Genomic DNA, 12,935 nt, shown 5'->3' on the forward strand with positions numbered 1-12,935 from the left:
GAGGTAAAAAATCAGTCTCTTAATCTGTCTAGTCATCTCCTCCTTTACACATCTGAGGTCCAAAAGGGTCTTGCAGAACCAACACCACCTGGGAGATGTCTGTGCTGCCTTTTTGCTCTCCTTCCCAACTCCTCCACACTCCACAAGTCTGCCTGACCTCTCTTCTGAGGCTGGGCTCTCTGCCCAATTTTCAACTCGTACGCGGCCCCTGAGCTGATCAAAGGCAGCTCCTCCTGCCCCACACTGAACAACCCTCCTGCTGCCTCTGAAAAGACAAGCCCACAGGGGCTCCTTACACAGAGCTGCCAAATGCTGCTTCTCACTAGAGAGGTAGATCTTACTTCCTCTGCTTTACTTCATGTTTGGTTAAACACAAAGACGTCTTGTGTGGGCCCTGTACACCAAGCAATCCTGGCTACTCTGACCAACAGCCTCAGCTTTGTTCACCCCTCTGCCAGTATTTGTTCCATGCAGAAATTTCATCTGCAGCTATTTGATATTCACTGTTCTATCAGATGCAAACACTGAATAACATTTGACCTACAACCCAATTCTAGCAGAATAATTCTGGAAAGTTCTCCCTTGATAGCTAGTTTTGTCATCTGCTATTTAGCAACGCTATCACTCACCCTACACATTGCTCATCCACTTCACTGGGATATTCTTTCCAATGCTATGTGTCATGAAATCCAATGTTTTCTAAAAATCTATTATATCTAGGTGGCTCCATTTAATCAACCAAACTTCTAATTACCAAGAATAAAACTGGTTTTCAAGAGTCCTGTCAAAGAGCATCTTCTACATTCCTATCCTTTAATTATCTACCAAGCAAATCAAGTTCCTATTCTTCTGACCAGGTCTGATGTCAGGCCCACCAGCCCATCATTAGCTGCACCCTCACTCTGCTCTTTTTGAACTCCTGGGATGAGCCCACAGATTTGGCATTTCTGACTCACACATACTTGGTTAACATTTTGAGACTCCTGAGAGCAAATTAACATTAATGGGAGGGAAGTTCTACTTCCTGTCCTGCCCATTCGGAAACTTCAGAGGATTCAAGAAACTGACCTTCTGAAGAGGTTTGGGGTGAAAGAAATAGCACTGGCACCAGTCTCCAGCACTGCAAAAGGAGGCTCATCTCCCTCCTACAAACCACATTTCCAAGACACATTCTGGCTCAGCCACTCACCAGGCAGGTAGGCAACTCCACTCCTGAGCACTTCTGGGTTCACATCCTTGACTATGGTAGGTGCAAACTGACCACCCCAGGCAGTTCCAGAAGTTGGGGATGTTGGGGGAGTAACAGGTGGTGAAGTTTCCTCCAGGGCACTGCTTTTACTCACTGCTTTCAACACACCTGTGCCAGTTGCCTCTTTTCTCATCTCTGTCTCTTCTGACATCATTCCTGTAAGACAAGCAACAAACAGAAGCTCGAGAGGAGTCCCACCCAAAAGGTCCCAGGTGAGTACCAGACTGGGGAGGGACGTGTCCCCAGCCCCAGCACTCTGCAGCTCCTCCAGCCCTTTAGCCAGCAGCATTCATGTGCCAAAACTGGTTATAACACTAATACTACTGTAATTCTAAAAAAAAGAAACCAATTTGTTGTGAAGTTTGCAAAGTATAAAAGCTCAATTCAGATCAGAATTACTGTAGTCAAAGTCCTTTTTAAAGGTAACATATCAAGCAGTACATGTCTGCTCACAGCCTGGAAGTCTGGCACAGTGCAAGCCCCTGGATGAGCTCCAGCAGTCAGAACATGCTGGAGTGATAAACCAGCTTCTGACAGGGAGGGCTACTCCATCAGGACAGAATTACTCCCTCAACACTATTTTCAGATTAGTTCCTGAAAATATGAAGTAAACTGGAGGCTAACAAATCAGCTGGGAATTAGCCAAAGAGACCTCGTTCTCCTTGTCCAGCCTCTTTTTATTAACACTTCATGTGAAAGTCAAAAACCCGTTTAAAAACATTGAAGAACAGGATGATTACACCAAGCAGTTCCTGCTCAAGAGCTGCAGAAAATGCTCCCTTTGTCTGACACCTCAGCTATAAAGCACAAGTTATCAGAATCCATTAATTCCAAAATTAAATATCTTGACTACTACATGGAAACTAAGGCTAGTTCTATCAAATGTAAAATTATCTGGAAAGAAGGAAAAAAGTATCTACCCACTGTGCAAAAAGTATTATACCCCACTTCCCAACAGCACAAGATTTAGAAGCCAACAGCACATCTTCAATAATAGATCTTTAGCATCCTAAGTACACAACTAGGCTAACCCTGTGTTGGCAGAAAGCTATACTTAATAAAAGGCTATACTTCACTACAAATCCTGATCCTTCAGTATTTACCAACAAAAATATCAATCTTTCTTTAGGAAAATAAGAGTGGAATATATATTTGCTTGCTATGAAGTCAGACATTTTAATTGTTATTTAAAATTTACTTCAACTATCCTACCTTCCTGCTGCATCAACAATGTTGACAGTTGACTCAGTTTATTTACTAACAGATTCCAATACTTCATTAAAGAGCAGGACCAGGAACAAAGCAGTCCTTGAAGTGGCTTCCAATACAAGTTTTAGCAGTGAAGGAGATTTACAGGTTGAGGCTTAGCCCAAACTGCTTTCAAAATTGCTAAAATGGGTGAGAGAAGTGCCCTGAGCAGCATGGCTCACTGCAACCAATCATTCAACACTGGGGGAAACTAGGAGGAGCTCATGGACTCTGCACCATCAAGGGCATGACAGAATAGCTGCTCATTCCTCTTTAGTAAAGCCCTTGGTTAAGGAGCACCCCTGGGATCCAGCTTGGCATCTGCTGCATTTGGCCACATAAGCTGTTGTGATGGCTGCAGGGCTCTGCCCAGCTCTGGGCTGTACCAGAGCTCCACTCTGTTCCTAGAGCTACCTCAGCCTCCACTTCCCAGTGGTGCAAGAGGTCATCCACTTCAGACAACACTGTTACATCTTCCTGAAGCAGCATTTTAGAGGGGCACCTGCAGAAAGGTTATCTTGAACATCAAAGAGTCATTGAAGTTGTGCCCAAAGGTTTCTGGTTAAGAGCTGGTAGACTTTCTAGGAGAACATGGAATCACCTCATCAATGAGCTGTAAGGCCTGCCAATAAGAACTACACAATTTGTAGTAAAGTGGTCTGCATTAAATAACAAAAGCCTGCAAAGAGGACCAAAATGTAAGATTTAAAGAGGACAAGAAATGAAACCTAGCTGTGTTGCACACAGGTTACACATCAGGGCAAGAGAAATACATAAATGTATGTGACAGTCCTGCCTTGGATTATCTCTTAGGAATGAAGCAGCAGCTCCCAAAAGGTAGGAGAGAAGCATTTTGTTGGGCCCACTATACACAGTCCTGGTACTGGGGCTTTTCAGCCCTGAGGAAACTTCACTAAAGCTGTGCAGCCTCCAGACTAAGCACATCTTGCCCAAACAAAAGTCTGAGGCCCAGCTGAGATCTGCAGATGCCAGCTCTCCCAAACAGGCCCAAGCACACTGTTTGTTATTTGCAATCTGGGGCGGAGGCACTCACTAAAGCGGAAATTGTAGAATGCGGAGGATTACATCTAAAAGCAAATTGAGAACAGGGACATCTGAATTTGCCGTGTTTGCAGGTTCCACCTTTCCCCGAGGTTAAGGAAGTGGTAGAGGAGGATTTGCTTGTGTGCATTTCAAAGAGACATTAGCATTTTCCCTGCAAACTGCCCCAGCACCAGTATCACCTATGCTAACATCAGGTAGTAAGTGGGACCAGGAACAAAGACCCTAACAGGTGCTGCTCAATATGCCCCAGTGTGGCTTTTCAGCCTGTTTCTTGAATATCAAGATACTTTCCACCCACAAAATAGAGGAATTCTTTCCAGAGCTGAGAAGTTTCAAAATCCACTTTCATTTAGATGTTAGTCATTAGGAAAAAAACAGCAGTCATATTATCTGTGAATGGAACCACTGAAAATTTTAAGTCACCGACTCAAAACAGTTCACATTTGACTTCAGGCATTTTAGACTCTGTTTGTGCACAAAATAAGCTCACTGAGAATGGAAGTGAAGGGAGAGAGTTAAGGGACATGGAAAAACCTGCAGACACAGCAAACTCAGATGCCCCAGTTCTGAACATGTATTTTGACATAATCTACAATATCTGCTGTAACAAGCAAGCTCCTCCACCTCACACACAGCAAATTGTGTCTCTGCCCACTGCTGCTGAGGTGTGAACTTCAGATCTGAATTGACCCAGTAAAGCTTAAGTTTTGTGGTTATTTATAGTTTAGGCAAGATACCTAGAGTTTCCAATCATAGTAGCAAAATGACCTCAGCAAGATGCAGAGAATTTAAACTACAGAACTGCCTTGCTGGAAAAGTAGAGCCCATTTGTAGGACATTTGCTTTGCTTTGTAATTTTATCTCTGAATTATCTTATAAGTACATCTCTGAGGGTTTAATGGGGCTAGATAAGGGGATGGCTTGTTTGGATCTCAAAGCAATCAAATGCAATTGAATGGATTAAGCTTTTTATAGTGCCAGCTATAGTGTTTAAGAAATACTGCCAGCATTAACTGATACTTGAGCTGCCCTTCACCATAAAGAGTTTATTTTGTTAGTTTGGGTGGTTTTCCTGGCAGTTTAGATTGTTTCTTTTGCTTTACAAGCACTAAGATAACAAGGTTTGCTTTTCTCTTAAACCGTAATGCCCAAGTTTACCATCAGCATACTTGAGCCACGAATGCCACTTATTTCAGCCAAATCCTCAGAATAATTTTTATTGTCTTTCATTAAAAACAGTCTCTGTGTGTACCCCAGAGGGATCCATCACTGCTGAAATCTCCAGCAGTGGCCAAGATTTACTCTTTGGACCAGTGAGAACATCATATGTTTAATGAGCTGCACCTGGCTAATTTTAGACAGAAGAGATGGAAACACTGAACAAGCAGCCACTGGACTCATGAGCAAAGTGTCTACCCAGCACTAAACACAGACTAGGTGTTCCAAGGCCTGGTCCTGAGCAAGCATGAAGCAAGCCAGGCTCAGCTTGGCCAGGGGAATGGATGGTTATTGGATGGTTATTTCCTGGCATATACCCCCCAAGACCCACAGAAAGGCAGGTGATTTTTTTTTTCTGCTCATGGTGATAGATACTCAGAGAAACATGCAGTGCAGGAATAGAAACTTTTGAGTTGACCCCCCATTTCACACAAGAGAAATGCTTGTCACTTCAAAAGTATCAGAAATGCCTGGCAACCCTGGGCTGGCCTAACTATGGAATACTATGGAATCAAATTAGTTTGATGCAAATGTTAACGAAATTTTATTTTAATCAATGGATGCTAATTTAGCTCCATTAGGAGGTCACTTAGACATCAGGTAAAATGTGACTTTTGGACACTTGAGAAGCAGCTGTGTGTGCAGTCAAATAGAATCATGCTGCAGCTCTTGACAACATAATTTGGGACCAGGGCAAGCATTACAGTGGCAGTATGTCCCAGGAAAACCAGGCCTGCATGTGCTGCCCCAGAGGGTCAAACATGCTCTAACAACATGAGTCTGTATGCCAACCCTTTCAAGAGTCCTCACTCCAATATTTCAAGCTGGGTAATTTTCCTAGCCAGGGGTCTCAGGGAATGAGAGCTGTTGAACTGGAATGGCATGTTCCAGCCGCCCCCGCCGCACAGCCGCTGCTCCGGGACATCTGCATACGGAGCTGCAGCTTTCCACTCAGCAGAGCAGGGCACAGCCCACACCGGCCCGGTTACACACCGCCTGCCTACGGGCTGCTGCAAAAGGCAGACCCTGGACTGCCCTCTCAATTCCTCCTGCAGCAGCACAGCTCCAGCTCAGGAACCCAAGCAGCAAGAAATCTTGGTCATTGAACATTCCAGCCGAGTTGAAGTTAGATGCTTAATTTCTGTGCTCTTCCGCTCAAGTGAAACAGCTCCTACTTGAAACATAATGGAGCTGAAGAAAGCATGCCGGAGGGGAAGGCAGGGAAGAGGGGGGAATCCCTCAGCTCTGCAGTTTGCTGCCTGAATCTGTTATCAGCACATACATATGATGATCTTTAGGTCACGTTACACAGCTAGTATTTTACTGTGGCATCCACTGCTGCTTCCTCTTGCCACAGCCATATTCCTAAAGCCACCTTTCAACTATGAGAGACTTGTACAGTTAGATGTCTCTCCTCACACATTCTGCACATCATGAATGTAGCAGGAGGAGGTCATCAGCAATCAGATTGACTGAAATTAAAAGCTTCTTCCAATGGAACTTTGTTCTGTACCAACACAAATTTGCAAAAAATTATTAAACAAAATACCACAATAAATCCACCTGTGAAGAGAAAGGTAATTTCATGCCACACAAAGCAATAATTTAATCACTTCCCAGTATTTTGTGCTATTACCCCAAAGCCTCCTAGATGTATTTATCAAATCCTGCCTGATAAGTAGTATTGAAGCAGTACTCCTTGAGGACTTTGCTTTTAATCCATGTTACCAAACACAACCACACAAACATCCAATGACTATACCTTTAGGTGCTGATGCCCCAGAAGCTGCCTCTGCCTGGGAGTGCAGAGTGGTAGGCTCTGTATGCTCCTCAGCAGGTCCTGAGGACAGTGGTCCACCCTCCAATTCCTCTTCAATGGATTCCAGTGTTTTTGAAGTTGTAGTCTTCAACCTTTCCCTGTAAGAAGAACTTTCCTGGTTCTCTACCTGTCTCTCCAGGTTCAGCACAGAGTTCTCTTCACTTTCACAGCCATGGTTTTCCAGTCTTTGTGGTTCCTCAAACCTCCCTCCAGACCTCTGGGTTTCGAACAAACTTGAGTCTTCTTGTGCATCAGGAGCCAACAAGTCACCATTATTTAATTGTTCTGCCATCTGATTCCCCTCTGCTGACAGGGCAGTTTGGAGTAGTACAGTTTCTTCAGCCTTTTTATGCTCTTGCTCTTCACCATCTGACAAAGTTCCATCTGCTGGAGCTTTCACAGAACAGTGACTGTGACTAGTCTGATTTTCATTTACAGTCAACATTTCTTTAGACTCTTTCGTTTCCTCTTGGCTATCCCTTCTACCCACCTCAAATTCATCTACATCTCCTTGATTCTCTTCTGGAGGATTTAATGGAGAACTGGTATTTGCTTCGTTACTGCTGCAGCAAGAACTTGCATCTACCATGTTCCCTGAAGGAGAGTCTCTCTCCCAACCCACATCTGAGTTCTCAGGCAATGTAGTGACCTGCGCTGGCTCAACACTTTCACTGACACCCTGGCAAGAGACATCAGAACCTTCCTTCAGTGTGCAATGTGGTCCCAAAGGCCCTAGGACAGATACAGAAGAATCCATCAGTGTCACCTCCTCTTGACCCTCAGTCAGTGGTTCTGTGTGTACTCCCAGCATCACTTCCTCTTTAGCAGCAGTAGCATCTAGAGTGACTACTGGGCCCTGCTCCAATGTTTCAAAACCAGCATTTCCACTAGGTCCATCACTTTCTCCCTCCATGTTTGCAGGGCCACCAGGCACTTGTGCTTTGCAGCAGACAGCATCTCCAGCACACACAACACTGTAGCTGCACAGTGCATATCGCCAATCCAGTGAGTGTTCACTGTGAGTCTCCTGCTCTGCAGATGAATCTTCTGCACAGCAAGCAGGAGGCTCAGCCACAGGAATGTTATCACCCATACTTCCAGGATCAACTGGCAGCAGCTGACCTTCTGGAGACAGCTCTCCATGTGCCATCACTTCGTTGCCTTCCAATGGAGTAACATTCTTGAGAACTTCTGTAGAAGTGCTCAGAGTGTCCATTTGACAGTGCTCCTTCTGCATAAGTGCTGACTGAATTAAGTTCTTGGAATAGGTGCTGTCTTGTATGACAATAAACCTGTGCTTGCCTTTAGATTCATTCACTCGTGCCCTGGGTTGAGTTAGATAGCTTAATGCCAGCGACTGGGTTAAAGATCCTGCTTGTGGCCCAAACCTGGGCAGTGAAACTTCTGCCAGCTCAACGTACTCCCCTTCAAGGTCACTTGTCAAGTCCTCTTCAGTCACAGGACTTGTACAGACACCATTGACCAGAGTTTCCTTGAACTGTGGAGCTATATTGCTAATGACAGGGTTGTCTCGATTTGGGTTTAGTTTCTGTAGATACTGAGACTTCAGGTCTGGTGAAGTGCACTCAGTACGGTCCGTGGGGAGGCACAAAACTGAACGTTCCTCTGTTATTTCTGGAGAGATGATATTGTTTTCAATTATTTTTGGTTTATTTATAAATTCAGGATTAACCACTTTATCCCAGGGGACACGAAATATTTTGTCATCAGTGGTTAGTAAACAATTTTCCAGTGCTATGCCCATCCGCTCTCCATTGAACGTACTCAACCATTCCAGAGTAAAAATAGAGGTATATGAAACTTCTGGAATCACCACTTCTTCTACATTATGCTTATCTTTTCCCAAACATTTCACTACAATTCGTGGAGGCTTCTTCAGAGAGGGGACCACCTGCAGGTAGAAGTCACCAGGCTTCAAGATTTGCCCGTCGATGGAAGCTAGCTGGATTATAATCTTCTCTTGAACACACAGGGGCCAGCCCGCATGGCGAAACAGCAATCCGCAGTACGGAGCCTACGGAGGCAAGAGAAAGTGTCATCAGGACCAGCAAAGGATCTCAGCTCCAGCTGAGAGATCAAGAAAACAGATTAATTTAGGGGTTTGGGTTATTGGTGTAGGCAAGCTTTTCACACTATGGTCTTTAAAAGCAGGAATAATAAGTTACCAACACAAATAACCTATGCAGGACAGATTGGCACGAGTTACACCAGGAGGCTGCAACCTGCCAGTGAAGGGAAGAAGGCACTGCAAAGACTAAACAGGAGACAGGAAGCAGCAAAGGAGGAAAGCACAGCAGAGCCACAGAGAAAGAAGGCAGCAAGTGCCATCAGCAATCTTCAAGGAACCACACTTAACACAACAGCAATTTCCTCGCCCAAAACATAGCAGAACTCAGGTCACACCTCAGACAAATCCCACCCAAGTAAAAGAACTGAAGTTTCATGGCTGAACTGACTTGACTCAATTATTTACAGCATTGTCACAACTTCAAAAAATAATTTCAGTGCTTTGAACTTGATTTTGTTTGGCTAAGATTTAAATTAAGCCATTATATAAGCCATCAATTCCACAATTAATCTCATCTTTTTCTGTATGGCAAGGCTTTAGATTCAATTAACTCAAGTATTTTGCCATATAGCAGAGAAACCAGAGAACTGAAAGGAATTTCCTGGATCCTCACACACCTTGAAACAACAGGTACTGACATAAAGCAATTTCCTTCTTATGTTCATCAAGCCTTACTTTCAGCCCTGCCAGATTTCTAACTCTCCTTGCACCTGAAGCAAAGTTGCTCACAGGTTTGGAAACCCAAATCATCCTTCAGATTCAGTAATTCCTCCTCCTCAAACCTGTATTTCCTGGATGTGCTCCCATTGCTTAAAGTTATTAACCCATGTCACACGACCTTAGCATGTCTACCTTCATCATCTCCTCAGTGTGCCTGAAGTATCTCCTCTGTAATGCCCATTTCTTTTTCTTAAAAAAACATTTGTTTGTTGTGCAAAGCATTCCAAAACACTGTCTGTAATGGCACCAGCATTTCCAAATGGGCCAGAAGCAACTCTTACAGCTAAGATCCCACTTGTCTTGCAGTCATGCCCCCACAGTAACCCTGCTGTTCTTTCTCTTCAAACTGATGAACTCCACAACAGATGTTCTGCCTGACACTTTGCAGAGGTATGTGCTTGCCCTCTGAGTCCACCATTACAAAAATTTAAGTACAAAGTTTTAGAGCTCATCTTATGCAATGCATTTATCACTCTCCTCTTCCAGGTTATTGTCTGTGTGTCCCAGGCTGGTCTCACCAAAAACATGCCATACATACTCTTACTTTTTATGCCAAGGTCATGGATGAGAAGCACTGAGTATTTCATGACTCCTGCCTCCAACTGTTTTCCCTGCAATACAAACACCCTCCCTTTCACCAGTTTGTAGCCATCTTGCAATTCTTGCATAAACCTCAATCCCTCTGACACAGTAATTAATCTTCCATATGACTCCATAATAAATCCTTTATGGCAGAGATTAAACAATGAAACGTACCCCTCTAGAGAGAGCTGGTTTATTTAAAAGGCTGGTGTGACACTACCTGCCATGGAGCAAACCACATGAAAACGTTATTCAGTTTTTCATGGGTCAGTTAATTCAGTCCTTGCTCAGTACATGATGTTGTAGGCTCAGCTTGTTCTCTGTATTTTGTTACTAGCCCTGACTTAACAGATTTAATAAAATCCCTGTTACCAGACATTCAGCATTATATGGTAACTTCTTCCATATTCCAGGACAGGGACCTGCCAGTTCTATTTCTTTGACATAGTCAAGTTCAGTCACAGCAGTTTTACTTCTGTTCACATATTGCTGCTGCTCTACTGATGTAGCTATGCCCTGTATCACCACAAAACTGAACCTTTACTTTAGTTTTAATTTACTTGAAAGATCATATTAATATTACCCTTCTATTCTAACCTAGACTCAGAGCAGACTGACCTCCTCCTCTTTCCTCTTTCTATTAAGTTAGAACCAACAAGCCCTATAAGCTAACACACAGTTGCTTGTGCTTCCCTCAAAGGCAGAGCTAAGCTGTGCAGCTGATGTTCTCAGGTTTTCTGAGCTGCAAGACACAGATGCCTCTATCAGTAAGTTCCTTTCATCCACAGTACAGTTAAACTCAGCAAGCCAAGATCACCTCTTGCAGCAGTTTGCACAAGCTGCTCCTGGCTCCAGCAGGTCTTATGCTAAATGTACTTCATGGACTTTTATATCAAGCTCAAGACACACACAGCATCTCAGCCAACAAAGCTTATGGCTCCTACAAAAGTGCCCAAACCAAATATTTTGTATGTGAGTTTTAAACTAGAGCGATTTGCAGTTTTCCAGAAGACACTATACCATTGCATCCCATTAGATTATCTCCTACTAGGTGTCAAGGCCAAGGGTATGCACCAAGGGTTTTTCAGGGGAAGAAGAGGCAGACAAAGATCAGTTCCCAAATTATTACATTTCATAGGATTGAAAAGTGAAAGACAATCAGCAGCAGCATAAAGCTGCATTCCATCAGCACATACTTGACATAGAGATTCTGTTAAAATTTGGATGCAGAGTAACCCACTGGAGGGCCATTCATACATTAAGAAATTCAAAAACTCAGCCTCACTGCTTACATGTTTACTTGTCTGCCACTGACTCATAAGGAGAAAACTCAGCAATAAAATCACCAAAACCAAAATGCAGAATACATTGAAGTTCCTGAAAATCCCTACAAAGCCACAGTCTAAACTGCATCAAGAGCCAGAGTAGCATCCAAAGCAAGAATGCAAGTCCCACAATAGCCTAAACACTACAGAGCTTTAGAACTTTAGAAGTGGAGCATCCTCCACTCCTGCTCCTGCTCCAAAATGCACCTTCAAAGGGAAGATTATGTGAAGAGGCTTATTACAGTCCCTTTAACATCTCATTTTGAGGCTCAGGGATTTACTTTTCTCGTGTCCAAACACTACCCAGCCAAACCAGGCTCATCAGAGAAGTGCCAGGAACACCCTCTACACCCAGGAATAAAGCTGCCTCTGAGGAAAGAGCTGGGTACCAACGACAAAAATGGCACAAAGGTGGAATCTTCTAGAGCTACAGAGATGGTTAAGCTGGAACAGACCATTTAGCTCAGGGTATTACCTCAAGTGCTCTCAAGACTTTTTTTCAGTAGTCATTCAGACACAAGTTAATTATTTTCCCTCTAGTTTAGTGTTTAGGAAATGGTCACATAGAGCAGCTGAACTACAAGAAGTAGTTTAGACTTTCTAAAAGGCAGACAAGACTTTCAAAAAGCAATTAGTAAGAAACAGTCCTGTGATTTCAGACTGTAAAGATGATGGCACATACAGTGGAGGTTTGAGGAAGAAGAGACCACAGCAAATTAAATAAATTTCAAAAATAATAAAAGATCAAACAAGCAGACTTTTAAATAAAATATGAAATAACCTGGGCCCAAGTCTAAAGAGGGTACAAGGTACACAGAGCTTCCCTCGATCGCCTTGTACTACCACTGTGGAAGTAAAAAATCATCACAGCCAGAAAGGGTCACAACCAAGCAAGAAAGCACATTGCTGACCACCCTCCCAGGCATTTCACATGTCACCAAAACCCCCAGTACCGAATGCAACCCTGTGCAGCCCTCCCTAAAGGCAGTTGCCCAACCAGCCCCACATTTTGTGGCTGCCAGGCAGGCCTCCCAGCACAGCTCGTGTCTCTGCATCACCTCCCCAAACTGTGCTACACAAGCAGGACAGCTCCACCGTGCAGGCTTCCCCCTCCCACAGGACACCTCAGACATCCCCCTGCCTGCATGTCTCCTGAGCCCATGCACCAGGCCAGCCTGGAATGGGCACCAGCATCCTGAGCTCCTCCAGTACCCACTGCCCTCATCCTTCCCTCCTCAGGACACCCAGTGCCCACCAGCCTCATCCCTCCCTCCTCAGGACACCCAGTGCCCATCAGCCTCATCCCTCCCTCCTCAGGACACCCAGTGCCCACCAGCCTCATCCTTCCCTCCTCAGGACACCCAGTGCCCATCAGCCTCATCCTTCCCTTCTCAGGACACCCAGTGCCCATCAGCCTCATCCTTCCCTCCTCAGGACACCCAGTGCCCACCAGCCTCATCCTTCCCTCCTCAGGACACCCAGTGCCCATCAGCCTCATCCCTCCCTCCTCAGGACACCCAGTGCCCATCAGCCTCATCCCTCCCTCCTCAAGATCTCCGCTTCCCACCGCCCTCACACCTGTCCCGCCTCAGGGCCTAGCACTCCCCCGCCTCGTGCTCC

General features: G+C 44.6%; 1 protein-coding gene across 6 annotated transcripts in view; it reads right to left on the reverse strand.

The window, feature by feature from the left end:
• The window catches only part of PLEKHG4 (pleckstrin homology and RhoGEF domain containing G4), an 85,588-nt gene that overhangs the window by 56,791 nt on the left and 15,862 nt on the right, over positions 1-12,935 (reverse strand). For all 6 annotated transcript variants that reach the window (XM_079315767.1, XM_079315766.1, XM_079315764.1 and 3 more), the window contains exons 3-4: positions 6,543-8,634; positions 1,190-1,405 (exon numbers count right to left, since the gene is read on the reverse strand). In XM_079315767.1, the coding sequence (XP_079171893.1) occupies positions 1,190-1,405; positions 6,543-8,634 (2,308 nt within the window). The remainder of the gene's footprint in view (positions 1-1,189; positions 1,406-6,542; positions 8,635-12,935) is intronic.

The sequence above is a fragment of the Erithacus rubecula genome (genome assembly GCF_903797595.1).
Source record: "Erithacus rubecula genome assembly, chromosome: 12".
Lineage (NCBI taxonomy): Eukaryota > Metazoa > Chordata > Aves > Passeriformes > Muscicapidae > Erithacus > Erithacus rubecula.